Source organism: Lacerta agilis, chromosome 3, assembly GCF_009819535.1.
Source record: "Lacerta agilis isolate rLacAgi1 chromosome 3, rLacAgi1.pri, whole genome shotgun sequence".
Taxonomy (NCBI): Eukaryota; Metazoa; Chordata; class Lepidosauria; order Squamata; family Lacertidae; genus Lacerta; species Lacerta agilis.
This window is the reverse complement of record NC_046314.1, coordinates 1,907,164-1,933,729: the sequence shown is the minus strand read 5'-3', so window position 1 is coordinate 1,933,729 and position 26,566 is coordinate 1,907,164. Positions and strand designations below refer to the sequence as shown.

General features: G+C 43.8%; 1 protein-coding gene across 1 annotated transcript; it reads right to left on the bottom strand.

The window, feature by feature from the left end:
* Positions 1–13,480: 13,480 nt before the first annotated feature.
* LOC117044794 (opsin-5-like) lies at positions 13,481–18,546 on the bottom strand. Its single transcript, XM_033145599.1, has 4 exons — positions 18,427–18,546; positions 15,775–16,068; positions 14,789–15,120; positions 13,481–13,976 (listed from the first exon to the last, which is right to left on the bottom strand). The coding sequence occupies exons 1-4, from the start codon at positions 18,497–18,499 to the stop codon at positions 13,578–13,580; spliced, it is 1,098 nt and encodes a 365-aa protein (XP_033001490.1). The 5' UTR covers positions 18,500–18,546; the 3' UTR covers positions 13,481–13,577.
* Positions 18,547–26,566: the final 8,020 nt, after the last annotated feature.

Below are 26,566 nucleotides of genomic sequence, written 5' to 3'. Positions count from 1 at the left end.
TTTTTTGTGTCCCGTGCAATGCCTCTTCAGAGAAGGATGCCGTAGAGCTGTCTTATTTAAAATCTGTGGAATAAGATGTTATCTTGACCATGCCAATAAAAAATCTGGTTTTTCCCCTAAAATAAATAACAGATCTGTTACCTCGCTAACAAATAACCTGTGAATGGCTTGGTAGAAAAATGGGTTTACATCCCTCAATGAGGGAATGCAAGAGCTCATAAGGTCGCTCAAAACATAAGCAGTCACATCAGCAGTCTGTCCAAGGGGGCTTCTAATTCCAGCTCATTTTGAAAAGTAATGGCACTAAATATCAGGCAGAAGATCCATTGTGTTCATGAACTTGTCTTTTGCGGAATGGGCACCACGTTAACATCACCAGGCTAGAATTTTGGATCATGCATGTCACACATTTTGACAGCTCCTCTGAAGAGGGGTGTCATCCACACTGCGCTTTCCAGGCACAGCACAGGGCTGTGTTTTAATGCACAGAAGCTATACTTCTATCCAACTGAATAGCAAGAAAGCCAACTCTCAACTCTCCTCTCTCTAAAGGCGGATCTGCACTCGTGGCTTCGAATGTTAGAAATGTCTTATTGAAATGTGACACCAGATGGCGCTGCAGAGCAGGGAGCCACCGGCAAAGGGAAACTGCCATTAAACCTTACTGGACATTATATCTAAGAACTTTTAAAAGATCAATGTAGATCCAGCCCAACTCTCTCTCCTGCTTTTCCTTGTCCCTTCCAAAGCGCTGACTCCGCCCCCCTCTGGCGAGCTGCACTGGCAGCCAATCAGAGGGAGGCTACAGCTCGGCCCTCTGGTGGAATTCCTTGTGTTTTAATACCTTTTAGCTTTCTAAAGCGCTTTTTAGATTTTTGATGCTGGTCTAGGACCGTAATAAAGATTTGGATTGGATTGTATGTATCATTTTAATATATGGCATTTTAATTATACAAGTCAAAATTTTGAAAAAAGATGTTGTACACTCATTTTAGGAAAATGAAATCTGACGGGCTAGGTGCAGTTAGCCCTATTTTTGTTTCTGAAAACCGAAGGTACCGCCTACACATTTTCATATAGCAACATATCCTGAAGATCAGGGTCACTACTCAAATGCAAGTGATTATTTCCTAAGTTTCTCAATCATGGAAAGAAGCAGAGGCCACACAGTCTCTATTATGTCTTGTCCATTTCAAAAAAAAAAGCTGGCGTAATGAGTCAAAACATGGTTGGGACATGAATTCAAGTAGTAACCAGCATTTTCTCTGTATAATAATGGCACCAATCCAAGTGACACCTTTAGAAGACCATTAATAGAGGCCCAAATATTGGCTCATTATTGGATGACCAGCTCAATTCCTTTGCTGGCTTCTTAAACTTCCCTCGTGTGTCAGTAATGCTACTATACGCTTAGAATGGAAGATTCCCTCCCTGGAGACTCCCTTGTGGAAACGAGTATTTAACTACTGGTTAACCCTTTGGCACAGACTACCCAACCAGTACCTTGTCCAGTGTCTTTGGCGTGACAAATTTGCGAACCCTTGGTCTAGCAAAATTCAAGCCAAACTTTTGCTCCTTGGAATCTCTCCTTCAGATACGTTAAAATTAGACCTTGCTTCCACGAAAAGATCACAGAATCATAGCATCATAGAGTTGGAAGACACCACAAGGGCCATCCAGTCCAACCCCCTGCCAAGCAGGAAACACCATCAAAGCATTCCTGACAGATGGCTGTCAAGCCTCCGCTTAAAGACCTCCAAAGAAGGAGACTCCACCACACTCCTTAGTAGCAAATTCCACTGTCAAACAGCTCTTACTGTCAGGAAGTTCTTCCTAATGTTTAGGTGGAATCTTCTTTCTTGCAGTTTGAATCCATTGCCCCGTGTCCGCTTCTCTGGAGCAGCAGAAAACAATCTTTCTCCCTCCTCTATATGACATTCTTTTATGTATTTGAACATGGCTATCATATCACCCCTTAACCTTCTCTTCTCCAGGCTAAACATACCCAGCTCCCTAAGCCGTTCCTCATAAGGCATTGTTTCCAGGCCTTTGACCATTTTGGTTGCCCTCATCTTGTTTGCTTTGGCCCATTTGTCTAATCTGTTAAAGTCATTTTGAAGTGTGATCCTGTCCTCTGGGGTATTAGCCACCCCTCCCAATTTGGTGTCATCTGCAAACTTGATCAGGATGACCTCAAGCCTATCATCCAAGTCATTGATGAAGATGTTGAATAAGACTGGGCCCAAGACAGAACCCTGTGGCACCCCACTAGTCACTTCTCTCCAGGATGAAGAGGAGCCATTGATGAGCACCGTTTGGGTTCGGTCAGTCAGCCAGTTACAAATCCACTGAATGGTAGCATTGTCTAGCCCACATTTTACCAGCTTCTTTACAAGAATATCATGGGGCACCTTGTCAAAGGCCTTGCTGAAATCAAAATAGGCTATATCCACAGCATTCCCTTCATCTACCATTCTTGTAATTCTGTCAAAAAATGAGATCAGGTTAGTCTGACATGACTTATTTTTCAGAAACCCATGCTGACTTTTAGTTATCACAGCGTTCCTTTCTAGGTGCTCACAGACCGTTTGCTTAATGATCTGCTCTAGAATCTTTCCTGGTATTGATGTCAGGCTGACTGGGCGGTAATTGTTTGGGTCCTCTCTTTCCCCCTTTTTGAAAATAGGGACAACATTTGCCTTCCTCCAGTGTGCTGGCACTTCGCCTGTTCTTCAGGAATTCTCAAAGATTACTGCCAGTGGTTCTGAACTCACCTCTGCCAGTTCTTTTAGTACTCTTGGATTTAGTTCATCTGGCCCTGGAGACTTGAATACATCTAAATTAGCCAAGTATTCCTGTACTACCTCCTTACTTATTCTGGGCTGTGTTTCCCCTGCTGAATCATCTGCATTGAGGAGTTCTGCCCTTTCTCTGTGCCCTGTTCACATTTCACCATCTTCTCCTCTAAGTGACCCCACTGTTTCCTTGTTCTTCCTTTTGCTACGAACGTACCCATAAAAGCCCTTTTTGTTGCTTTTAACCTCTCTAACAAGCCTGAGTTCATTCTGTGCTTTAGCTTTTCTGACTTTGTCTCTACACGTGGTGGCTATTTGTTTGAATTCCTCTCTTGTGATTTCCCCCTTTTCCCATTTTTTGTACATATCCCTTTTAAATCTCAATTAAAAGTTCTTTAGATAGCCACCCTGGCTTCTTTAGGCACCTTCCATGTTTTTGTCTCATTGGTACTGCTTGAAGTTGTGCTTTTAATATCTCCCTTTTAACAAACTCCCATCCATCATGAACTCCCTTCCCTTTTAGTATTACTGACCATGGGATCACACCCAGCATTTCCCTAAATTTTCTGAAGTCGGCTTTCTTAAAGTCTAGAATTTGAGTCTTAGTATGCTTGGTTGCTCCTTTCCGCTGTATAATAAACTCCAGAAGGGCATGATCACTCCCACCTAATGATCCTGCCACTTCTACCCCACTTACCAAGTCATCACTATTGGTTAAGACCAGATCTAAAATGGCTGATCCTCTTGTTGCTTCTCCCACTTTCTGGACAATGAAATTGTCTGCAAGGCCAGCAAGGAATCTGTTCGACCTTGTGCTCTTGGCTGAGTTTGACATCCAACAAATATCAGAATAGTTGAAATCCCCCATTACTACTATCTCACTTCCTTTTGAATGCTTGGTCATCTGTTCCAGGAAAGCATCATCTGTGTCCTCAGTTTGGCTTGGGGATCTGTAGTAAACTCCCACAATGAGATCACTGTTATTTTTCTCTCCCTTAATTTTGACCCAGATACTCTCAACTTGGCTTTGGAGTTTTAAATCCTGGATCTCTTCACAGGTAAACACATCCCTGACATATAACGCCACTCCTCCTCCTTTCCTGTTTGGTCTATTTCTCTGAAATAGATTGTATCCCTCTATTACTACATTCCAATCATGAGACTCATCCCACCAGGTTTCAGTGATGCCTATTATGTCGTATTTAGTTTGGTGTACCAAGAGCTCAAGTTCATATTGTTTATTTCCCATGCTCTGTGCATTAGTATACAGACATTGAAGACCATTGATCATTCCCCCTAGTCTCTTATTTAAGGATTTTTTTCTTCCCACCACAAGGTCTGCGTGCTGTTTGCTCCATTTGGTCCTTGACATTTGGATGATCATCTTCAGCACTTGATAGACTCCTACCTTCAGGACCACTGTCTCCCTCCCCCACATAAGTCAGTTTAATGCCCTCCTGATGAGGTTTTTGAGATTGTTGGTGAAAACATTCCTCCCAACCTTTGTGAGGTGCAGCCCATCACTTGCCAGAAGTCCATCTTCAAGAAACTTCAGACCGTGATCTAAGAATCCAAACCGTTTGCTGCTGGCACCATTTGTGAAGCCAGTTGTTCACTTCCCCTATTTTTCTCTCTCTCCCTGGGCCACGCCGTTCAACTGGGAGGACAGATGAGATGACAATTTGTGTATTTAATTGCTTCAACTTCCTGCCCAGAGTCTCATAATCACTTTTGATCTTCTGGAGGCTATGGCTTGCAGTGTCATTGGTTCCCACATGGACCAAAAGGAAGGGGTATTTGTCAGTGGGTTTTATGATTCCTTGCAGCCGTTCTGTTACATCTTGGATCTTGGCCTCGGGGATACAGCACACCTCTCGAGACGTCTTGTCAGGACCACAGATCACTGCCTCAGTAGGGAATCCCCTATCACCACTACATGCCTCCTCTTAGGCTTGGTTGGGATTCTTCCATGTGCTGTCCCTTCCAAGGTCACTTGCACATTCCCGGAGGACTGACTGTGCTGCTCGTCTTCATATTCCTCATCAACTTTGATGAGGGAGAGATCTTCAAATGGAGTCTGTTCTTCATCTTCAATGTTAAGGGAGAGCACTCAGAGCGATCCCTGGGCTTTCTACTTCTATGAGTCACGTTCCTCCATACATCTGGCTCCTGTGTTGGGGAACTGTCCTCCTCCTCAGGGATGTGACCTGACCCACCCCCTTGGTGCAGAAAGTGTGCTTAATGTTCCTTAATTTTCTGAAGCGTAGATATACGGGCCTCAAGTTGCTGGACCTTGTCTTCCAGTAGGGCAACCAATTTGCAATTGCTGCAGGTGTAGCTGCCTACATCCTTTGGCAAGAAGACAAACATTGCACAGGAATTGCAGGTGACTACAGTTGTCCCCTCACCCTCCATCCTGGAAAGCTTGAAGTCAGGACAAAAATAAAGCCTAGGCTAACCTGATCTCATTTTTTTGACAGAATTACAAGCCTGGTAGATGAAGGGACTAAGGCCGGGGGGCGGATGCGGCCCAATCGCCTTCTCAATCCAGTCCGCGGACGGTCTGGGAATCAGGGTGTTTTTACATGAGTAGAATGTGTCCTTTTATTTAAAATGCATCCCTGGGTTATTTGTGGGGCATAGGAATTTCTTCGGGTTTCCCCCCCCAAAAAATATAGTCCGGCCCCCCACAAGGTCTGAGGGACAGAGGACCGGCCCCCTGCTGAAAAAGTTTGCTGACCCCTGTACTACGGTTTCTTAATAGTTCACTATAAACAAGGAGCACTTAAGGGATGGATATGCTTTATTAGCTAACGAAATGGGGGGAAACCTGAAGGAATATATACATTCCCCACACAAACATGTTTTATAGCACTATAAAAAGGCAGATAGTGAAAATGCAATGAAAGCCAGTGCTCAAATCTGTTCTCAGTTTCAGCTTTCAGTCCTGGCATTAGAGAACTTGAAGAAGGAATAATCTTTGAGCATGTCCAGTGTGCATTGTTTTCAGGAACAGAAAATTAACAGAGCACTGCCCCATTAAAAACAGTCCCGATTGCACCCTCCCCCTCTTGCACTAGGAGAAATCCACCTGTGGATCAGCTGGACCACTACATAACATGTAAATAAATCAGTTAAGTTACCTGCACCTATGCTGAGTCTCAATTCAGCTGTCAGGTTTTAGACAACATACCATGATTAAAAATCAATCAATCAATCATGCTTTTATTGTTACACAACAACAACAACAACAAGAAAGCAGCTAAGAGTGGATAAGGTGCCTAAAGAATTCACAAAGTACCTCATGGAATCTCAGAAGCCCAAGAGGCAATAAGCGGTCTTCCACAGCTCATGCTAAGGATTGCAATTGTAATCTATGCTTTCCCTCATTTTTAATATGGGTATGGTAACGGGAAACAGAGCAGAGGGTAGGGATTGTAGGGGAGCAGGAGGAGGAGAGTGGAAGTTCTGTTGCCCCCTGTGAGGGATCCCACTCCCTCCCCTTTCGATACTTCCCCAACCGTGACTCTCCCTAAGTTTCACTGTCCACTAGGATGAATCCTTCAGTGGTTATATGGGAGTGTCTCTTGGGGTACCTCAGTGCTTTACGTTCGAAACAACTCTTGCCACCTTTGGGATCTCCCGCCCTGGGTTCCCAAACTACTGCAGCTTGCCTTCCCTTTTTGGCAACTGCGTGGCACCTTTGGCTTCCCTGCCCAGTCCTCTGTATGCCAGGAAAATAAGCCACCCGTTCCCTCTATCACAGGAAACCCTTAGTGCTTTTCCCCTCAGCCACACCTCTTGAGGCACTGACGCACTGCCACAGTCAGCGAACGTTTAAGCACTTTTAACTTTATTAAGGTAACTTGAAAACATGGATGTCTTGAGTTATTACTGGTACAAATCTTCTTATATAATTCAGCTCAGTTATAATCTTTCCTGCATCCCGTTAGCAATGGTAATGACCTTTCCTCCCATTCCCCAAAGCCTAACCTCACAGTTTCTCTTTCTAAACCTCCACACCCAACTGCCAAACCCCCAACTGCCTTTCTAGGTTGTTCCCCCTCCTTTTAGAATGCCAGGTAGCTCCGCCTCCCAGGGAACACCCACCTAACATGGGAGTGATAGGTTAACCCATGATGAACCAGGCCTTATTCCGCCACATTCGTCCCACCCCCAAAGTCATTGCATAGGCATAGTTATACATTTTAAACCATGCCGAAGCAATGTATTGGAGCTTAATCAAAACCAACAACCTAGTATTTCCCTTTTGTACACAACTTCTATGTTGCAACATAACTTACCAAATAATTTACCTTTTCCTGTATCTTATTTCCACCATAACAACTAATTTGGCACTTATACACATTTCTAATTTGGAATAACATTTGCTATCTTTCTATTTTTTTCCCCCCCACTCTAGCATTCAGTCCTTAAAACATCTTGATAATGCATTAGCTGTAACATTATCCTTCCCTTTTACATGTTTAATGTCAAAGTTGTAATCTTGCAAATGCATACTCCATCGAATTAATTTATTATTGGTGCCTTTTACTTGGTTTAACCACCTCAAAGGAGAGTGATCTGTACACAGGGTGAATTTTCTTCCCCACAAGTAAGGCTTTAGTTTTCCAATCGACCACACTATTGCTAAACACTCCCACTCTAACCTGTGTTTTTCTCTTTTTCTTTTTTTTGTGACAGGTCCAGGCCATTTATTAATTGCTTTGACCTTGCTGTGGTCAGGCCTGATGAACCCACTTCCTAAAATGTGTCCCAAATACCATACTTGCCTCATGCCAATTTGACCATTAACCTTCAATATTACCTGGTTTCTGTCAAAATATGGTTTCAACATATTGACATGAAAAACTTTACATCGTCTCTCTTCAACATTTAACTCAACTAGATAGTTCACCGCTGATAGTTTTTCTATCACTCTAAAGGGTCCATCCCAGGAAACCTCGAGCTTCTGCTGTCGTCTGGGCCTCAACACCAGGACTTGGTCACCAGGTTGGAAGTTCCGATCTCTGGCGTGTGCGTCATACCATCTTTTCTGACGTAGTTGTGCTCTTTTTAAATTACAGGATGATAGTTCCTTGAGTTCCTGTAAATCACTTTGTAGTTCCTGAAGATAGGTTAAGACGTCCGCATTCCCAATGGGTTCCTTTCCAGTCCCATTCCGGGCCAATAAAACCACGCTTTTATTCTGTCTCTGGTTTTATTAATGCCTAGATAAGCAGCCATGGGTGACTCCAGTGCCAACTGTAAAACTTGTAGTCGGTATTTCCGGGGCAAAACCAACTTTTTTTTTTTTCATTTTCCATTTGGCTGCACCTTTTCTCCTTTTGGCTATTTTCATTTTCCACTTGGCTGCACCTTTTCTCCTTTTGGCTATTTTCATTTTCCACTTGGCTGCACCTTTTCTCCTTTTGGCTGTTTTATGACGTCTCCCTTCTATTGCAGTAAACAGGCAGGGATTCTCTAAAGTCACTTCAGAGTCAGGACCCTGCACCTCATCCCACAAGTCTCTCAGAGATTCATCTTCCCTCTGTTCCACTAAAACCTGGGTGCTAGATTCCTGTGCATTTGGTAGCGTAATCAGTACTTCCTCTCCCACAGGCTCTGTGGTTGGTGCATTAATGGCAGGATTTGAACCCACAAGGGCTTCTGGTTTCGCTCTTGTGATAGCATGTATTTGAGGTCTCCGTTTGGCTAGGTCGTTGCCTATCAGGACAGGAACCTCCAGATCATCCCAAATACCCACTGTCCACTTGCCATTAAAATCTTGATACTGAATATTCACTTCTGCTACCTGCACCTCAAACTCCGGTCCCCATATACCTTTTATGCTGTAAGATTGGTTTGGGAGATATTGTTCCTTAGGAATACAACTAGATCTCATCAGAGTAACTTCCGATTCAGAGTCCTGTAGTCCCACTAACTCTTGTCCATTTACTCTGACAGTCTCCAAAAATTCCTTATTAACCTCTTCCTCAGATCTCCAGACCTGCATAACTTTTGCAGAAGCCTCTGTTTGACTATACGTTGGCTCCTGGACTGGCGTCTGCGGAAGGTTTTTAGTATTTGTTTGAAGAAACAGTTTTACTGGCTTTGCAACAGCAGCTGCAGTTTGTGCTTTGACCAATAGAGGGCATTTTGATTTGGCTCTTAGCCGTATCTCCTCCAGCCTCAGTCTTCCCAACTGCATTCTTTCCTCAGCAGCTATTTTATACTTTTCTGCCTCAACCTTGACCAATTGCATTCTTTCCTCAGCAGCTATCTTAGTCTGCTCCTTTTCTGCCTCAACCTTGGCTAATTGTATTCTTTCAGACAGCATTCTCTCCTCAGCAGCTATCTTATCCTTTTCCTTTTCTGCCTCAACTTTGGCTAATTCTAATTTAAGTTTCATTAACTCCAGTTCGGAACTCGGATCTTCCCTTGCCTCAGATCCTTCTGTTCTCTCATCTCCCTTTGCCTCTTTAGCTTTCCTCAAATGCGCCATTTTCCTGACTGGAAAATCTTATCAAAATCACACAAAACTTGGCGTGTGGGCTTTGTATTCGAATCCCACCGCTGCCACCAATAAATGTGAGGGATCCCACTCCCTCCCCTTTCGATACTTCCCCAACCGTGACTCTCCCTAAGTTTCACTGTCCACTAGGATGAATCCTTCAGTGGTTATATGGGAGTGTCTCTTGGGGTACCTCAGTGCTTTACGTTCGAAACAACTCTTGCCACCTTTGGGATCTCCCGCCCTGGGTTCCCAAACTACTGCAGCTTGCCTTCCCTTTTTGGCAACTGCGTGGCACCTTTGGCTTCCCTGCCCAGTCCTCTGTATGCCAGGAAAATAAGCCACCCGTTCCCTCTATCACAGGAAACCCTTAGTGCTTTTCCCCTCAGCCACACCTCTTGAGGCACTGACGCACTGCCACAGTCAGCGAACGTTTAACTTTATTAAGGTAACTTGAAAACATGGATGTCTTGAGTTATTACTGGTACAAATCTTCTTATATAATTCAGCTCAGTTATAATCTTTCCTGCATCCCGTTAGCAATGGTAATGACCTTTCCTCCCATTCCCCAAAGCCTAACCTCACAGTTTCTCTTTCTAAACCTCCACACCCAACTGCCAAACCCCCAACTGCCTTTCTAGGTTGTTCCCCCTCCTTTTAGAATGCCAGGTAGCTCCGCCTCCCAGGGAACACCCACCTAACATGGGAGTGATAGGTTAACCCATGATGAACCAGGCCTTATTCCGCCACACCCCCACATAAGTCACTCTAGGCATTGATATTGTCCATCAGCCCCATATAACTCCTCGGCAAAGGGAGCTGCAATGGTTGCCAGTATGCTACCAGGGGCACCCAATGTTTTGCTTTTAGCATTAAAGCACTAGACAACTTGGGACCAGGGTACATAAAGGAGCACCTTAACCATCTATTGCTGCCCAGCAACTGTGCGCCTGAGATGGGGCCCTGCTGAGAATACTGCATGAGCCAGAAGGGTGCTTAGTTTGTATGAGAAACTGGCTTTTAGTAGTGTAGCTCCAGCCCTCTGGAATCCATCCCCTGCTGGAATTAGACAGGTGCCTAGCATCATTGAAGATGTTTTATTTAGGAAAGCTCTCCCTTATAATGTATGTGACCCAGTAATTCATCTGTAGGAATGGTTTTATTTATTTTTTGAATATATTATTTTTGTATTTTATATTTTTGTACATAGCTTGGAGGGCCTCGGGCTTTTAAGCAATTTATAAATTTGTAAAACAAATTTTAAAAATTATGTGCACCGATTGTTTCAATTTCCTGTTTGCACCAAAGGTAACGATCAGAATATATTGTACTGGGATGTTTTTACAGATTCCCGAGTTGGAAGATGCAGTCGGCTATGTTCCTCTCTGTACTCTACTTTCTGGGCCCCCATATTGGCTAACCTAAATGCCAGTAGCAGCCTTCAGCAGTGCATGCCTGGGGCCTAGTCTTTTGCTGTTGCTCTCCTCTACGAAAAAAGAAGCGTGGGTCTGCATGCAGTGTTAACTTTTGTGCATTCTCGTTTCCCATATTGTTTGACACTTTCTCTTCCTAGACACCCCGTGAAGTGGCCCAGCAGGCGCTAGATGCGGATGTGCATTGCGTGGGTGTGAGCACGTTGGCTGCCGGCCACAAAACGCTTGTTCCTGAACTCCTCAAAGAGCTGAATGCCCTTGGCCGCCCAGACGTTCTCGTCATGTGTGGAGGCGTCATCCCTCCCCAGGTACTGTGCACCACCAACCACAAGATCGCTTCTTGGGAGATGATTTAATCGTTCCCAGTGAGGAGGGGTCTCCATCTACTTTCTCCTCCTCCTCCAGGCAAACTAACACCATTGAAAGGTGCAAATCCTTCAGCAGATTTTGGAAAGCCTTGTGGTTTGTAGGTTTCAGGTTCGCAGACCAACACAGTTGAAAAGCAGCCTCCCAAATTTGCTTTTTTTTAAAAGACTCAAGAGCATGTTTTATAGCTAGGTGGCTCTGTAAACTTGTGTAGCTTTACCTAAAAAGCTTTCTAATACTGCCAATATAATCAAATAATTTGAAAATCACTAAGAATTTTTTTTAAAGGGAACCAGTTTCCTTTATTGACATATAAAATATGTAAGATTTCTTTTTTCCAGAATTTGCTTATCTGTTTTGAATCTCTTGACCTTGGTATTATTGTTGCACCTGACAAAAGATCCATATAGAGCCACAAATCTCTGAAAATGTTCACCACTTTTGATGCTTTCATTCTTTATGTTAGATAGGATAACACCTAGAGCAGAGATTGCTTGGACCTGTAGTCACTGGGACTTTGCACACATGGCAGAGTCTGCATAGGTGAGAGCATGACTGCTTTTCCCCATAGCTGGCATACGCTCATACCTCGGCTCCCGAACGCCTTGGGAGTCAAGCGTTCTGGCTCCCAAACAATCGAAAACCAGAAGTGAGCGTTCCAGTTTTTGAACATTCTTTTGGAAGCCGAACATTCGACTGGGCTTCCACGGCTTCCTGCAGCCAATCAGAAACCGCGCTTGGGAAGCTGAACGTTTTGGAAGTTGAGCAGACTTCTGGAACGGATTCTGTTTGACTTCCGAAGTACGACTGTACTAAGTTATTTCCCCTTCTCCATGTGCGCTACCTCCTTACCTGCCATTGCTAAACCCTGCTCTTTTAGCACGTGTTCTGCAGAATGTTACTTTACAAAGTTGGCATGCATGTTTTATGTCTGTTTTTCTCCTGCACAGGATTGTGACTTCCTGTATGACTCTGGTGTTTCCAATATATTTGGCCCTGAAATCCGAATCCCAAAGGCAGCTGTCCAAGTTCTTGAGGATATTGAGAAATGCTTGGATAAGAGGCAGCAAGTTGTGTAAACCTCTGTCTCATAACGAACCTTGTATCTCATGGTGAACCTTATAGTTTGTGTTGATAAAAAGAATTCATGTTGAAAGAGCACTATAAACATATGAAAATGTTTGTAGGTTTGAGTTAAAATGTTTTGTAATGTTAATATTGGGAACTGATTTACAATTAAAAAGGTAAATTTTATTAAGATAGAAAGAAGGTACCGTAAATTGATTGTTATGGAAATGCTAAGATTTAAGTGGCTATTTAGGAAAGCCAAAGGGTGGGAAGGGGGAATGTCGAATCTCAGTTTGAGCAATGTTTTTGCTGCTATGATTAATTAATGGATTTTGATTATGGTAAAAATGTAAACTCAATAAATATTATTATTAAAAAAGAATTCATGGTAAATCATCCAAAATGTCTGGTGTTGCCTTATGCTTTCTAAGAAAGTGGGAAATTGTCTGCAATATTATTACATATGTATGTAAAATCTATCAAAGAATCTAAATGAAATGAGTAAATTTTAAAGTAGATTTTGCATATAAGACTGCATTATATCTGAAATACACTTCGGATCTTTTAAAACGCAAATCAGAATTGCAAATAAATGCGACTGACACTGAACAGAGAGATGGTGAAATTATGTCCTGCCGTTTCATACTGTTGGTTCACATGCCTCTTGCCCTTTCGGTCCAGTCTTTGTTTGCTTGTCAGATTGACAAATATCCATTTCCTACCCCTGGTAGTCTACCTCAGGCATAGGCAACCTTCGGCCCTCCAGATGTTTTGGCCTACAACTCCCATGATCCCTAGCTAACAGGTCAGGGATGTTGGGAATTGTAGTCCAACCATCTGGAGGGCCGGAGGTTGCCTGTGCCTGGTCTACCTTTTCCTTTTCCTGCTCAGTAGCCTCTGTAGAGTCTGAGGTTGGTGGCCTTACAGGAGATATGGGCAGTTTCCAGTTCTGTGACCTCACGATGCCATTACTGAGATGACATGCACGAGATGGGTAGAGCGACCCTGTTATGAAAAGTCCATTTTTGTAAGGTTCTTGCTCAACAGCCTTAATAGAAGTAATGAAGGGAGAGGTGTTAACAGCCCATTAAGCAAAGGTCTTTTCTTATTCTTCTTCAAGATGCCCAGGCCTCCTGACTCCATCACTGACACTCAGCATTACATAAGAGTCCAAGAAAAGCACAAAAACAAATGCCAAGTTCTCAAACATTGCAATTTCTTTTACCAGCTATTCATAAAGCAAACTCTAAATTAGTCCATGTGGTCAAAACTTCTTGAGATTCCTCATTTCTTGCTGTCAGGTCTTTTTTTTAAAGAACAGAGAGCTCGGAATTATCCTGCAAGCAGTTTATTATAAACTTCATAGGAATTACCGCCCTTGCAGTTTTCCCCGGGGAGATTTCATGCCCTGGACTTTGGAGCAACCTTTTCAAATAAGACTTCTGCAGCTGCAGCTGATGGATTTGGAACTTCTCCGCCGTCCGTCTTTCTGAATGAAGAAATGTGTGCGTTATCCCTTCCTGACCAAATCACTGACACATGGCTATTGGTGGTATGCTTGGTGCTAAAGTAAACTTTCTGACTACAGCAGCACCGGAGGCGCTTAATTTCACGCCGGAAAGTTTTGCTGAAAGCATAGTAAATGAGAGGGTTGTAGGCTGTTGAGGATTTAGCAAAAAGACATGGCAACAAGGTAACGATGGGCGGTATTGATTCGCTGGAGTGAAATATTGACCAGAAGCTGACTGCGGCATATGGTGTCCATGCGCTGAGGAATCCCACACTGATCAGTACAGCCATCTGTAAAAACAACCACTTTTAGTTAGTTAGTTAGTTAGTTACTTACTTACTTAGTTACTGGCTGGCTTTTTATTTTCTCCTTCTCTATCTGTTATTTTGAATGGGTGAGAGAGAAATGCAGGATTAGTGCCTTAACATTTAAGAGATATTTAAACAATTGGCTCTGGCATTCATTTTGGGCTGCCCGTTCATTTTATCCTAAGACCCAAAATCAGCATCCTCTGCAGTACAGCAGCCCTTCAGCAGTATAAAATAACCACAAGATCAGGATAAGAAATTAAGAACAGCATCCTTTGTGTTTATCAGATGCTTTACATCATAATGGAATGTCTCCTGCCAGGATCTCAGCATCTCATTGAATAGCAATACTGTACAAACACCACATGCTTCCTCTATGAGCCCATGTATTGCAAGATCTGAGAGTCTTACAGTATACAGGTTCATCATTAAGTTAGTCCCCAGTATCTATGTGGCTGGGAAAACCCAACCAGATGGGTGGGGTATAAATATTTTTTATTTATTTGTATTAATATTATATTAACAATAAGCTGTCATACCAATGAATCTAACAACTGAAAAACACAGGAGTTGCTCCATGTCTGCAACTGAAATGAAACACAAACCCTACATGAAGGCAAGCACACACAAACAGCCCAGTCCACAGCATCCATAAGTGCTTTGGCATTTCCCCAATATTTTGACAATAATTTTCAATCTGTAGGGACAGAATCAATGTCTGAGTCAAAGGAACACTGTGTTCCTATTGCTCTTTCAAATAGAAAAATACTCTGCTCACAACAACACATACCCACCAATGTCAACTTCTTCTCCAGCTTTGCTGCATTTGAAGTCCTGTTGAAGTTCTGCATCTTTTGATAGGTTTTATGAACCTTCCAGGCTATAGCCAAGTAACAGGTGGTGATGGTAATTGCTGGCAGAATGGTACACAGAATGAACATGCTCAGGATAAAGGAAAGCCCATTAGACGAGTTGTGGAACTGGCTCCAGGCTATGGTGCAGGAAGTGCCAAATGGTTCTGGGCCGTAATGCCCCCAGCCTAGCAGAGGCAGCACGGCCCACAGGGCTGCATACAGCCAGATCAAGGCAATAGAGAGATGGATGACTTTTCTGTTGATTGTATTACCTAAGAAAAGAAAAGAAAGTCGACTATAGATACCAACACTCTTTGAATAGCATAGAAATCTGCCAGGCAATTCTCCCGGTAGCTCTGTTGTCCAGCTCTCCTGGGTTTCAGGCTTCCCAGGTTCTATTGGGAGATGGCAAGGACTGAGCATGGGATCTTCTGCATGCTCTGGAAGCCATGACCCTTTGCTTGGGCTGTGGAGACATTATGTGCAAGAATCATTCTTTGAGTTGTGGCTATATAGACATACTGTAGAACACACTCGCCTAGGGTGACAACATTTATAGGCCTGCTTACAGCCTTCTCAGGGAAGCTTAGGACATTTCCATTGGTCACCCGATGTGGTTAACTATCTTTGGCTAAAAGCAGGGGTACACCACCAATGTAAACAAGAATAGTCTTTTTCACACCAGCGACACATTGCCAACTCCTACATGGTATTATGCGTTTCCATTTACAATCCAAAACATATTTACGGCCAGACTGTATATCCGTCCTGATGGTTTACTGCAGTAATGCTGAATATAACTGATCTATAAACACACAGAAAAGGTCTGATAGGCTCTTTAAAATATTAATCCCTTGGCCTTGACCTGAAGTCTAAAGCTTTGAGACTCTTTCACCTTTGCCACCCTTCTGTGCTTTGTTACTCACTATTGGACTTTGAAGAGTGGGTTACAAGAAAGCGGATTACAGCCATCACAGATAAGGTCATCATGCTGGCGACACCAAACAGGAAACCCATCAGGGCATAATAAATGCAAGTTGCATCGCCCCCCAGCCAGGCATGGTTCCAGGCAGAAGCAATAGCCAGGGGATACATGCTGATGGCCATTCCAAGGTCGGTTACGGCCAAATTAACCGTCAGGAGCTCAGGTGACCTGAGATGGGAGGAGCGCTTCACAGCTACTGCCAGGACAGCTGAATTCCCCAGAACTGTCAGGATGCCTGAAAGGAGGAGGAAGAGGAGGAGGAAAGCAGTGTGGTTTACAGGAGTTCATAATCAGTCAACAAACCAGTGTGGCTCATCACCCTGCAAGATGCAAACATCATGACCCACAGCCAGTGAATACTGTATAACTCAAGGTTTAGAAGCCATAGCAGTCTTTGTTTTTAAAGAGAAGTGGGTATTTCATTCACAAGCCTTTTTCCACAATTAGGTGATGTGTTACCCCAAGCAACATGAAACAGCTTGTGAATTTATATCAGTGGATTTGTGACTAAGGACTGGTAAGGGTCAGAACAAAAGTGGATACTATTTCAGCCACAAATCAGTCCCTTTCTAGCATCTAGTCTTGATACCTGTGGTATGCTCTCTTCAACACTGTAGAGTTATTTTCTGGACATTGTAAAAGGTGAATTGAAATGTGCATACAAAAGAAAATGTTGCTGTGGTCTCCTGACATTCCCGAGAATAGCAATCCCTAGAGTAGTAAGAAGTGGGGAGGGTGAGAAGGCAGTCTAGTCCAGACACCCTTGTTGGTGCAAACTCTGTGCTCAATAGCAGATTTTCAGACAAGACAAAACGGATGGAAGGGATCGTGAATATGGTTCTGGACACTACCAAGCTTATGGTTCCATGGGTCTCAACATTCAAGCTCTCTCCCTCCTCCACCCCCAAACCTTGATAGCCATGGCTCAAGGTTTCATGGCCTCAGCGAAAACTAGTAAGTAGCATCTGCCCTCACCTGGTCAAATGAATGATTTAGGCTGTAATCCCACACACAATTACCTGAAAGTAAGTCACAATGAAGTCCACTAGCCTTACATTTCTGTAGACGTCTATAGGATTGCACTGCCAGTTTGTTGTCAGCTCTGGACACAAAGTTGTCCTGAGCACTTTGAAAGAAGGTTTAAAAGAAAGGGTGGTGTCCAAAGAAGTAGTTCCACTACGACAAGAACTTCTGTTTGTGTACAGAACAGCCCTTGCTGCTTCTCTCCTTGTGCCCGCTCCACAGATCTGCTCCAGAAAATTTTCTGCTCCAACAGAAAATAGGACAGAAGCCCTTCTCTACCATTTACATGTGAAAAGAACATCTGGTTAAGGGCCACCCCAATCTCTGCCAAGTGGTGTGACGTTCCAGGAGTCTTCGCCCTCAACCAGGGTTCGTGTTTCCTTTGGAAAAATGAGGCGCAGCAGAATCTTTAACATAATATTTTTTTACTTCCATACTAACCTTGACGGAGGGAGTGCAGAATATCACACCCCAAGTGTGTGAATGTATTTTTTTGCCAATCTTTCAGGGCAAAATACATTTCCATAATAACTTTCAAAAGCTAGCTTATGACTATAATATCTAGTGATGGCTTCGATAGGTGAGGGGACCATTGCAGCCACTGCAGAGAAAAGCTTTCATATGACCTTTTCAGTCTGTGCACTCATTTCACATGTTAGGATGGCACTCATCCAACAGAGATTCAGACACCATTAAGAGAATGTGTGAGGGCATCCATGTAGGATCCCTGTCCACAAACTTTGCTGCACATAGAAATCCTTCACACATTAGCTGTCATCATCACAAATAATACATGTGTTGGTCTTGACATGCTTATGAGCTTCAGCCAACTTTCATCTGCAACCTCCTTCCAAACAGCATATTCTGCAAAACTCCATTCATCTATAGGAGCCTTTGCCAGCAAAACCTCCAGATATTTTGGACTACGGAAGCAGTGCTGGCTGCAACTGGTGGGAGTTATGGCCCAAAATAATTATTATTATTATTATTATTATTATTATTATTATTATTATTATTATTATTTAATTAAATTTGCTAGTTGCTTTTTCTTGCCCAAAGCAAGCTACTAACTAACTAACTAACTAAAAAACCCCACATAGATACATTAAAACCAAGCAGGGAAAGAAAAACCTTTTTGAGGGCAAGTGATTGGTGAAGGCTGATTTAAACTAAATTTGGAATGACCTGCTAAATCATGTACTTTATGTGTCTGGGGAAACCCAGCCAGATGGGCAGGGTACAAATAATAATAAAAATTATTATTATTATTATTATTATTATTATTATTATTATTTTCTGTAATGCATGAAACAGTCAAATATACAACTCAGAAATTATTCAGTTTCCAGAAAAAACCTAATAAAAAACTTTTAAAACCCTACATCCACACTCAAGCCACACATCCTCCAACCCCTCTGAAGACAAAATAACATTACATCATAGTACCAAAACAAGAGAGAAGCAACTTTAATTTATAGCAATAAACAGTCAGACATGGAGACCTCACTGCTGTTTGCACTATAAGTCCTCTAAATACGCAGTCCTGAATGAGCAGAAAGGCAGGACTTACCTATAATCAAAAGAAACACCCCTGCTCCATAATCCCCTGTGGGGTGCAGTTTGGAGATGTAGTGCTCTTCCATGTCCCGTTGTGGAGATGGAGAAAGTTCTGAAGCCAAAGAAAGCACAGGGTGGGAGGGTGGGGAGGAGAGGAGAGGAGAGGCAACTCCTTAGCTTGGCTGCTGGACAGACAGGGACACTGAGGACAGTCCCTGAGAAGAAAAAACCCCACCACTTTGGACGCTGGTCCCTCTGTCATGTGTTGTGGCACATTTTAGGAGACCGGAGCTGGGGGCAATGTTCTCCACTTCTGAGAGGCACAGAATGAAAATCAGGCAGTGTCTGCTGCTGACTCACAGCTGGCTGGCTTATAAAGTCCCCCCCCCCAACAAGCCTCTCTTTTCCTCCTCCTCCCTTTCCAGTACTTTGCTGTCAAACCTTTCCTTCTCAGTGCAAACTCCCTTGCTACAGATTCAGTGGCAAAAACCTATTAGGTAAGGGGAAATGTGACGAACAAACAACTAAGCTGGTTAGAGAGAGGCAGGTTCAAATCCCCACTCAACCACAGAGCTCACTGGGTGTCCCTTGGGCCAATCTCTTTCTCTCAGCCATCTCCACTTCTCTGAGTTATTGTGAGGCTAAAGCGGTGGGGCAACTTTGCATGTTGCCCAATGCACCTTGGAGGGAAGGATATAAAGGTTGTAACTAGATGAAACACATAACTGGGTTTTCACTAAGAGTTTACTAGATCATTCAGGCCCCATTGCATGAAGCGGACTAGTAGGGACAGCCTTACATGCAATTATATTGGTTTGAAAAGCTGTTAAAATGCAAACGAGTAAAAGGTGGGTTCATTTTAAACATCATTACCTATTACATGATGAGAAAATGTGACTAACAAACAACTAAATTGGTGTTGGGTTAGAGAGATGCAGGTTCAAATCCCCGGGTTTTCAGGCAGCAGTTTTCTCCCAGCCCGACTTGGAGATGGCAGCGATTGAACCTGGGAGCTTCTGCATGCAAAGTGATGCTCTGACACCCAGCTACGCCCCATTCTCCCTGCACCCCTCCAAATCTGTCTGTTACAGTAATTCTTATGCTGTATTGAACTTGACATGCTTTTTTGTTTATCTAGCAGCTTAATGGATTTTGGAAAGCAAGCAAAGAAATAAGGTAGTTAGGAAGATGCGAAAGCTTCTTTCCAAAACAGTTGCACATGCATATTCACATGAACATTCACAAGACTTTGAATTCTTCACGAGGAATGTGATAAACAAGAAAGTATTATTCGGACTAGCATTCATGCAGAATGAATTTTAGAAGGATGGCAAACACAATCAATGGGATTTTGTGTTTTACACATTCCATCTTGACCTCTTTACCCAACTCAAAGCTATTCCTACAGAAAGCCTTAGAGCAGCAGCCAAAGTTAAAACGCAACACAACACAAGGTATCCTGGTTATATGATGAACTGTCATTTTTAATGGAGTACTGAACCCATTTAAGGATCATTATAAAACACAGAAGGAAACCTGACATGTAATAGGGAAAGAGATTTGCCAGCTTACATTGAATTGTGTGCAATGAATGTCAAACTGCATCTCTTTATGACTTAGCTCCATCCAGGCCGCACTCATTCTTTACAAAGGATGTTGTGGCAGTTTTTCAATAAGATGTTGAGCAGGAGAGCAAACCTTTGATTGCTCTTGTGAGGGATTCTCCTGCTTTCCCCTCCCAAAACCAGCCCTAAGAGACAGTGGTACTTAAGTGCTCTCCTCATACTACTAGGGAACTTTCCTGGGAGCAGCAAATTGCAAATACAGTGATAGAATCATAGAGTTGGAAGAGACCCCAAGGGCCATCCAGTCCAACCCCCTGCCAAGCAGGAAACACCATCAAAGCATTCCTGACAGATGGCTGTCAAGCCTCCGCTTAAAGACCTCCAAAGGAGGAGACTCCACCACACTCCTTGGCAGCAAATCCCACTGTCAAACAGCTCTCACTGTCAGGAAGTTCTTCCTAATGTTCAGGTGGAATCTTCTTTCTTGTAGTTTGAATCCATTGCCCCGTGTCCGCTTCTCCGGAGCAGCAGAAAACGACCTTTCTCCCTCCTCTATATGACATCCTTTTATATATTTGAACATGGCTATCCTATCACCCCTTAACCTTCTCTTCTCCAGGCTAAACATACCCAGCTCCCTAAGCCGTTCCTCCTAAGGCATCGTTTCCAGGCCTTTGACCATTTTGGTTGCCCTCCTCTGGACACATTCAACAACAACAACAACAACAGGGGCTTTGTTTTGTTTTGTTACAATGTTATGCATTTTTGTGTTTTTATATTGTAAACCACCCTGTTATCCTCAGATAAAGGGTGGTATAGAAATTTAATTAATTAATTAATTAATTACAATAAGGTTGGTTGCCATTGCTGCCTCCTGTGGGAACAAGTTTCATTGTTTTATCTATGCACTATGTGAAGGACTTTCTTTTATCTATCCTCAATCTTTCAACATTCAACTTCATTGTATAGCCACAAGTTCTAGTATTACTGGGGGGGGGGGCACCACCGGTGGCTTTTCTCTATTCACTTCATGCTATCCATAATTTTATGAACTTCTGTCATGGCACCTCTTACCCACTTTTTCTCTGAACTAAAAAGTCTCAAACACATAGAGGAGTCTCTCCATCCCCACAATCATTTTGGTTGTCCTTTTCTGGACCTTTTCCAACTCTACAATATGCTTTTTGAGTGAAGCGACCACAACTGTACACAGTGCTCCAAATGTACTTGCATCACAGATTTGCTTAATGCATTACAGATCTTTTGCCTGTTGCTGTTTTGGCACTTTAATCCATTTTCTAGACTCGCAAGTGTGACCACACAGAGACCTGGACGGCACCAAACACGGGCTGGATGTGTCCGGAAGAAGCACGCCTTCCCAGCTGCATCACCAGGACTCTGGTTCCCTAAGAAGATGAACACATTAGGTACCCACAGTTCCAGCCTGAAGAGAGCCAGTTGACCCCCCAACCTGAAGTCATACACCCCCTGTGTAAAAATAAAACCTTGCAAACTGCAAACAGGACAATTTTTCAATTACAACAACTTGTGTGTAAGTGCTCTACTCTTCTGCTTCCTTTGCCTGTCATCCGGAATGTGCCATCAAAGGCCACTTCCATTTTTGCAACAGGACTTCCCCTTCCTCTTCCCCTTCCTCCAGTCCCCTGCACACCTCCAAAACCCAACAGTCCAGAGCAGATACTGAGGGTGTGTGGAGGGCTGCAGTGATGGGGAAAGGATGGAGAAGTCCTGTTCTGCAAGCAGCCATCTCTTCCGCTCGTGCAGAGAGAACTGGATGCAACCCTAGATGCACACTTTAAAAAGGTAAAAAGGTAAAAGACCCCTGACAGTTAAGTCCAGTCACAGACGACTCTGGGGTTGCAGTGTTCATCTCGCTTTACAGGCTGAGGGAGCCGGCGGACCCCAGTCGTGGGGATTTGAACCACCAACCTTCTGATCAGCAAGCCCAAGAGGCTCAGTGGTTTAGACCACAGTGCCACCCGCGTTCCCAGATGTACACTTATACACACACAAACCAATGTAGCCCTTATTTTGTTAGGGAAGATGAGGGGGGGAAAACACTTTTAATTTTATTTCAAAAAGGTCAGATATTCAGTGTATTTTGATACTTTTAAAGTAGCAAACTTTTAAAATACAAGAACTGGTTGGTCTATAAACCAGTATATACCAGAAAACAGTGGTGGAATTTCTGCCTTATGTGTTTTGAAAGTAGCCCTGGAAAATTACAATTATCTACAGCATTTTCTTTCTATTTGGGAAGAACAAAATCTAACATTGTTCAAGGCTTCCGTCAGCAACAAGGATTTTTGGTGTCCCCACCCCCCTTTGAGAAGCATCTCAAATGAGGCAGTAGGAACGATCCTTTTGGCATACTGTACTTCCCAGTCCTACGAAACTGACTGCACACATATTTTAATGTGAAGGCGATATGAATCTGTACCAAGGGGTACCAGCTGTGAATAGTTAGTGGTTACCACATGTGCAGTGGGACCTGCCTGTTCAGAATAACTAGAGGACCAGATGGTTTACTGGAGTTATAGACTTACCGGTAATTGCTTGCTAGGCATCTAGTATGAACTGGAGGACCATAACTAAATAATAATAATAATAATTTTTATTTATACCCTGCCCATCTGGCAGGATTTCCCCAGCCACTTGGGTGGCTCCCTTTGAGGCAGAGCATTAGTGACGTGTGTGAGTCAGCAAGGCACCCAGAGCTACTCCTTTATATTTATAGTTATTTTGATCAGCCCTGGCTTGGTCATTGGAATACAACCCAGAGATTCCCATTACCTGCTGTTGCTTTGGGGCACAAAGCAGCTCCAGTGTCTCCTCCCCATTTTCCTCCTGGATTTCCATCCCGCTTCCCCTTCCTGTGCAGCCTCTCTGGAGCTCTGTTCATTACAGCAACTTTGCTAGGCATAACCAAGAGAAAACCGGGTAGAAGCTGTAGCTTCCTCATTTGTGGATATAGCAGCAGATTTAAAACAAGGGGTGGTTTTGGGGTTGCAGCCTGGTAAGCCTACCCTGATGAGAAACAATATGCTGCTCTTCCCTAAGAGCACATCCAGATAGCAACACCAGAAAATGGAAGCAGCACACCAGGAGGCAAAAGAAAATGAAGCAAGGGACAGAGGAGGAAATAACTTAAAGTGTTGGAGAGACGGCCACCCTCTATACCAGGGGTGTCAAACTCAAATTCATCGGGGGCCGCATCAGCAGTTTGGTCACCCTCAAAGGGCCGGTTTTATCTGTAGGACTATGTGTCCACTCCGTGCACTACTTCAATCATTTTAACTCGGGGTGAAAGGAGAGCACGGTGGCACTGGTGTAAATCATGGCCCTTCTGATAGGACTAGCATACACAAACCCATTAATTAGTAAACAAGCACCATGCCTACTGAATAGTCACCATGTGAGAAGACCCAGGCACAAAGCAATCTGTTACATGCAGGAGGGAAGCTGAAGGGCATTTTCATAAGTGATGCTATACAAGCCTTTTAAACCACTTCTGAAACCGAATGTGAGACACAAGCTTTAAATCGGATGTGCTTGTGGCTTTCCAAGGTGACACAGGTTTCACACTGCAAAAAATGGTCTCGGTTGAGTGAACCAGCAGAATTGGGGGTGCAAGGGAACCCCCGTGTGTGTGTGTGTGTCTTATTGGTTTGCTTTATTATATATGTTGTGCTTTTTCATGTCGTGAACTATCCTGAGATCCAAGGGCAGCAAACAAATTTAACAAATAACAATAACAACCATAACAACCCCAAACTTTTTCCTCAGGGCAAACCCCGTCGACGCCCAGTAAACTCGCTCCCCATGCAACATGCATAGCTGTCAACTTTTCCCTTTTTTAAAGGGAAATTCCCTTATTCCGAATAGGATTCCTCGCAAGAAAAGGGAAAAGTTGACAGCTATGAACATGTGCACCGTGCAGTGGTGTTGGGCGAGGGCAGGGCCGCCAGCGGTCTACCTCCCAAGGTTGTTGTGTTGAAGTTGAAGCAGCAGCAGCAAAAGCGCGCCATGGTGGGTGGACGAAAGAAAGAAGAGAGAGAAAAAAAGAAAGAAGGAAGGAGAGGAGAGGAGAGGAAAGGAAGGAAGCAGCTTCTTGGATCCATCCGGTCTTCAGCTCCATCTCCCTGGCCCTCACTCACCTCGTTGCCCCACTTGAGCACGTCCTTGTGCCTCTCGCCCACCGCCCGGTAGATGTGCAGGAACTGGAGGATGCCGTGTTTGCGCACGTGCTCCGCGTGGCGCTGTGTCTTCTCCCAGCTCAGCGGGGAGCCCTGCGACAGGAGCCCCATGACCCCCCGAGGGAGCGGCGCAAGGGCGCGCGGGGAAAGGGAGGAGAGCCGGCCGGCAACGCCAAGGAGAAAAGCTACCTCCAGGCGGTGGCGGCAGGAAAGAGGAGCAGGAAGGAGAAGGATCCTCCGCCGGTGGCGAAACAGGAGAAGGAGATCGGCGCCGGCTGCTACTTCTCTCTTCCTCCCCGCCGCGGCGCCTCTTTCTCCGCGAGGCTCCCGGAGGGGAAGCGCCTGTGCCGGCTGCGGACGGAACAAGAGAGGCCAGCTGCATGGCTGTGTGTGTGTGTGTAGATGCAGGGAGGGGGGTGGTGCTGGTGACCGTCCCGGCAGCAGTGGGGCACGTGATCAGGGGGAAGGGGAAGGAGGTTGCTCTGTGTGCGCGCGCCTGTGCGTGTGTGTTTGCGTGCGTGCAGTGAGCGTGCGCGCCCTCCCTCCCCGGTGCGGGCGGGCGGGCGCCGGGAGGGAGGGAGGTGCGCGCGGGCCACATGACGAGGTCTGGCGGGCCGGATTAGGCCCCCGGGCCTTGTGTTTGACACCCGTGCTCTATACCAAATGAGCTTGCATGAAGCCTCAGAAGTAGCTTGTTCCACACGCCTTTGGCTTTCTCTGGAACAGATGAGAAGATACCCTTCCTTGCATTGCATGAGCACATACTGTACTGGTTGGCTTCCTGCGCTGTGGAGTGGTTGGAACAATGTTCCTATTGGGGCCAAACTACTTAGTGTTTGGAAGACAGGCCTGAATGTTTGGGGAGAGATGCCAGATCTCCTGACAAAATTTAGAGCCTCAGTCACAAGACAAATTTCCTCACCAGTGTAACACTACAAATACTGTGGTTCTAAAAATACCAAAACAAATGTTCCTATAGTTGCTAATGCTTTCTGTAACACTAGGGACCCTCCTGGAAAAGGCCAGAATATATAAGTGTCTGTCACATAAGGAGAAAGTGTTGTTCCCATCCTCAGAGATTAGTAACTTCTCATAGCTGTATTTGTGTTGTGTCTGGGGAGACGGAAGGAAGGAAAGAGAAGGCCAAGCTGAAAGGAAAACAAGAAAGTGGTGTCAAAAAACAGAGGCAAACCCATTTACACTAACAGTCCTGTACCAGTTGAGTAATACCCAAAGCTAAAGGCACCAGGGGATTTTTTTTTACACTGTTTGCAGGCTCATGAGTTGCATTTCAGCATAAGGCTGGAATAAATTTCAATCCTTTGCGTTGTTCTGGTGTGTCAAAATTAATTCACTGCCAATACAAACAAATCTTATTTCTATCAAATGACAGTCACAACTTGGTTTAGAAACTTTAGAGTTACAAGATGCCTGTCTCAACTAAAGGCACAATCCATTCTGTGATCTGCACTGTCATCCCTTTGTTGTGAAATACAAGTAGGAAACTCTGTGGTAGAAGAAAAAACCCACCTGGAGAGGCTTCTGATAGAATTTCCTGCAAAGAGTCGGCAACCAGCATTCAGATATTTTCAGCAAAATGCACAGAGATTTCCATTTCCAACAGAATATTTTTATGAGGTCTCCTTCAGAGACATTCTTACCTCATGTTGCAGGCCCTTCATTTTAGGTTCGTCATTCTAGACTTATTATATGCAAGGTAGTTGAGCTGTCATCCCTATTGTTTTTATAAAAAATGTTCATGTGTAACTTACATTTCAGTGAAAGCTCTCCCAGGAAAAATCTCAGAGCAAATAGAGCTGCTACTCACACTGGACAGCTATAAAAACGGATTGTGTGGGGTCTTCCAGAAAGCAGATGTACAGAACTGAATTTCTTTTTAAAAAAATTTTTTTATTGAATTCTACATTTCCCCCCATCAAAATATCATGACATACAATAAGAATAAAAAAAGAATTCCATTCCCCAATTCCCCCCCAACGACTTCCCTCGACTTCCTCTTCTGTTTTTTGGCATATAAGCTTCTCCTGCTTGTTTTTATTATTTTTTAATTTTTTAAAATCTTTAAAATAATTATAATGATTCTCTTAACATTTTGACATCTTCATTATATTTCTTTTATTCATTTTGTTAATTGCAAGCGTTTAATCAAACCCTGCTAGTGAGTCCATTTCTTTACATTGATTCCATAAATATAACATAAATCGTTCACAATCTTTCTTAAAGTCTCTATTGTCTTGAAGTCTTTCAGTTAGCTTTGCCATTTCAGCGTATTCCATTAATTTTGCTTGCCATTCTTCTTTAGTTGGTACTTCAGCACTTTTCCATCTCCTAGCCACAGTTGTAGGATACA